The sequence below is a fragment of the Patiria miniata genome, unplaced genomic scaffold, assembly GCF_015706575.1.
Source record: "Patiria miniata isolate m_02_andy unplaced genomic scaffold, ASM1570657v1 HiC_scaffold_14, whole genome shotgun sequence".
Taxonomy (NCBI): Eukaryota; Metazoa; Echinodermata; class Asteroidea; order Valvatida; family Asterinidae; genus Patiria; species Patiria miniata.
Window position 1 is genome coordinate 7,465,013 of NW_024037052.1, and position 4,280 is coordinate 7,469,292.

Consider the following 4,280-nt stretch of genomic DNA (forward strand, 5'->3'; position numbering starts at 1 on the left):
CTCGACCAGTACGACCAAGTTGAAGACATTCGCAACTACATCGAGCGTCTTAACCTCTATTTTGTTGCAAATGACATCCCTGCGGCGAAACAATCGGCAGTTCTGTTGAGTGCAGTTGGTGCTACTGTCTACAAGACTGTAAAAAGCTTAGCTGAACCAACTCCAGTGCCTGCAAAGAGCTTCAAAGAACTCTGTGATATGCTTGTATCACACTACGGCCCAAAGCGTCTAGTTGCAGCAGAGCGTTTCCGATTTTACAAACGCGAACAACACATGGATGAGTCCATCGCTCAGTATGCTGTTGCACTACGCGATCTTGCCAGCCCCTGCCAGTTTGGGACATTTCTCGATGACGCCTTGCGTGATCGCCTGATCTGTGGCCTCCGAAGTGAGTATGTTCAGAAACATCTTCTGACTAAGGATAGCCTCACTTTCCAGAAAGCCCTGGATGTTGCAAAAACTCTAGAGACAGCCACCAAAGATCTCCGTGAAATTAAAGGAGCACACAATACGGCTGCTGTTCACGCGATGCACCCCAAACCTCGACAGAAGATGCCCCACAATCGATCGACCAAACCCAACACCCACCAGGCCAGGTGTCCCAATTGCGGATACGACCCAAGTCATGCTACATGCCCTGCTAGAGGCCAGAAGTGCAAGTCCTGTCACAAAACTGGACATTTTAGCTGGGTTTGCCGATCCCAACCTAAACACACGCGAGCTGTGATGGCACCGACTTCATTTGACGATGAGACTGAGTTCTTTGTAGGCTCCGTATCCAGTAAAAGTGCCCCATCACACACTTCCTGGCGCCAGACCATCCTTGTTGAGAAAAAGCCCATCAACTTCTTACTTGACACTGGGTCCGAGGTAAACATACTGCCACTTCATGTTTACCACACCCTGAAGCTCCACAACCCGACCCTGCAGTCTACGACTACAACCCGTCTGTGCGGTTTCTTCGGCGGAAAAGTCCAGCCAAGAGGACAGAAACGCCTATCATGTGAAGTCAAGGGCAAGTACCATATCCTGACTTTTCTTATCATTGGTGATGGTGAGCCAGTTCTGGGAAAACATGCCTGTGTTTCCCTTAACCTGGTACAGCGTGTGTACACCATGATAAATGATGATGATGTTTATGAGAGAACCGGATGCCTAAAAGGCCCACCAGTCAAGATAAAGCTGACAGAAAACGCTACACCGCACTGTGTCCATGCCCCTTGTCGAATCCCACTGCCCTTGCACCCCCAACTCAAGGCAGAGCTAGACAAAATGGAGAAACAAGGAATCGTCACGCGCATCACAGAACCAACTGATTGGTGCGCCCCGATCGTGATCGCTCCAAAGAAAAATGGAAACATCAGAGTCTGTGTTGACCTACGAATGCTGAACAAAGCCGTGGCCAGGGAGCAGTTTAGTATACCTACCTTGGAAGAGGTCCTGGGTAAAATTGCCGGTGCCCAGTTATTTTCTGTCCTCGATGCCAAGCATGGGTTTTGGCAAATTCCGCTCCACCCTGACAGCCAGAAGTTAACCACATTCATCACACCATTTGGTAGATTCTGCTTCAATCGCCTGCCATTTGGCATCACATCGGCACCTGAGCTGTACCAGAGAATCATGAGTGATCTGCTGGTCAATCTACCAGGAGTTGTCATCTACATGGATGATGTTCTTGTCACGGGTGCGACACCAGAGGAACATGACGCACGTCTCCGTCATGTACTGCAAATTCTACAAGGAGCTGGGCTGAAGCTTAATAAGGACAAGTGCAAAATTGCGCAAGAGCAGGTGCACTTCCTTGGCCATCGTCTCGATAAGCATGGAATTCACCCTGATCCTGCTAAACTTGATGCAATCCTCCAGATGTCGCCACCTACGACGAAGGAGGAAGTCAAACGACTGATGGGGATGGTGAATTGGCTATCTCGTTTCATACCCCATGCAGCTACAGTGGCAGCACCGATTAATGCTCTGATGAAAGGCGACACAGAGTGGACTTGGGGTCCAGCACAACGCAGTGCTTTCAGACACCTCAAGACACTGCTAACTACAGCCCCGACGCTTGCATACTATGACCCAACAAAGCCAACGATGGTCAGTGCTGATGCCAGCAGTTACGGCATTGGTGGTTACATCCTTCAGAAGCAGGAAGATGAGTCCTGGAGACCAGTAGCATATTGTTCCCGAAGCCTGACACGTGCTGAACAACGATATGCACAGATCGAGAAGGAGCTACTGGCTGCTGTATGGTCATGTGAGCGTTTCTTCGTCTATCTCCGCGGCTACAAGTGACGCTCCAGACAGACCACAAACCCCTAGTGTCCCTAATCAACAAAAAGGACTTATGTGATGCCCCTCTCCGATGCCAAAGACTGCTGATGAGGCTGATGAGATACAACTGCGAAGCAGAGTACACCCCTGGTAAGGACCTGGTTGTGGCCGATGCACTTTCGCGAGCTCCTCTCCAGCGAGATAAAGTGGCCGAACCAGATGAAGATCTTGAAGGCGAGATCGAAGCACATGTCCACTTGATCACAACCCAGTGGCCAGCATCTGATGCAAAGCTGGTCGAAATAGCCTTAGAGACCAGTCACGACCGTACCCTGAGTGCAGTCATCACTCACGTCAAAGATGGATGGCCTAAGTACCAGAAGGATGTCGACCCAGAGTTGAAACGGTTCTGGGATGACCAAGACAAGATCAGCCTAGTCGGTGGTATCCTCACATATGGTGAGCGCATTGTGATTCCACACGACCTGAGACAACAAATGTTGCAGAGAATCCATGAGGGTCATCAAGGCGTCTCAAAAAGCCAACTTCGAGCCAATCAAGCCTTGTGGTGGCCTGGTATGAGTACTGACATAGCCCAGTATGTCCAGTCTTGCCCGCATTGCCAGGATATGCAACCATCGCAACGCGCCGAACCACTCATTTCCACGCCACTCCCACGACTACAGAGACCATGGCAGCAATTGCCTGCTACCTAGCCTAGGTGAAGGGGAAGATGTACCTTGTGCTGGTAGACTACTATTCCTGATGGATAGAGCTACATCACCTCCACTCGACAACAGCCAAATCTGTGATAAACTTCATCAAGGCAACATTTGCTAGATATGGTATTCCCGAAGTGGTGGTGACTGACAATGGTCCACAGTTTTTTGGGTGAATTTGACCAATTCGCTCGTGAGTACAACTTCGAACACATCACCTCCAGTCCCTATTACCCACAGGCCAACGGACAAGCAGAGAAAGCTGTACACATGGCCAAGAGACTGTTAAGCCAAGACGATCCAGTCCGCGCCTTGATGCTGTACCGGTCCACTCCTAGCCTTGGCCAGAGTCCAGCCAGTCTCCTAATGGGAATGGAGATTCGCACCACACTTCCAATCCTGCCATCGTAATCTGCAGCCTAAGAAGGTAGATCACAACAAGCTGAAGGCTACAGACAACATGAACAAACAGAAAAGCGGACAAACCTTCAACAAGCGACACGGTGCAAGACAGCTGGATGATTTGATGCCTGGAGACAAGGTTAAGATCCGAACCAAAGGACAGCTGAGCCCAGAAGGTGAAGTTGTACGTCAGGCTGGGACTCCACGGTCCTACATCATCAACATCAACGCACTGAGTACCGTCGAAACAGACGTCATATCTTTCTTCTTCCCAAACCATCCCTGGATCCAGTTCTTGACATCCAAACATCATGCAAGGAGACCAAGGATCCTCAACCAGCTGAATCTCGACCCACTCGAGTTACCCGTCCACTAGTTTTGGCACAAGGACTACATTGTGTCTCAAAACTAGACCAGTCACACACTTAATCAAAAGAGAACAAACTAGCATTTAGATAAGCACCAAATGAATCAGAATCAACACTGAGACGCAAAATTACAGTAATCAACTTTCATTGGACATAGAACTGTAACGTGTTAGATCTGCAAGAAACCTCATCTCATCTGAACATTAAGCTGAACACTAGCAACTTTATTTTAGTCACAGAGACTCTCAAATCTCTCAACTCAAGGATTTGAACTTTTCAATTGATTCCAGTTCTTGGAATTCATATTCACATTGTTGTTTATTAACCAGTTGGTTGCTTTTTAGAAAAAGGGGAGATGTTATAACAGGCCTTCGGACTGTAAACGTTCCATGACATGAACTGTACGTTCTGTAAGTACACGCACTCATGAATAAAAAACATGTGCAAACATGGCGGCCCATGGTGAACCCCAATGGTGAGTCTCTGCAATCTTGTCAATTCTTATCAACCTTAAACC

General features: G+C 48.6%; 1 protein-coding gene across 1 annotated transcript; it reads left to right on the forward strand.

The window, feature by feature from the left end:
* Positions 1–2,381: 2,381 nt before the first annotated feature.
* LOC119721732 (uncharacterized protein K02A2.6-like) lies at positions 2,382–2,990 on the forward strand. Its single transcript, XM_038191699.1, has one exon. It carries the CDS (start codon positions 2,382–2,384, stop codon positions 2,988–2,990), a length of 609 nt encoding a protein of 202 aa, XP_038047627.1.
* The last annotated feature ends 1,290 nt before the right edge of the window (positions 2,991–4,280 follow it).

Excerpts from the sequence above, each read along its gene's own strand:
- LOC119721732 (XM_038191699.1), top strand. The coding sequence starts at position 2,382 with ATGAGGCTGATGAGATACAACTGCGAAGCAGAGTACACCCCTGGTAAG.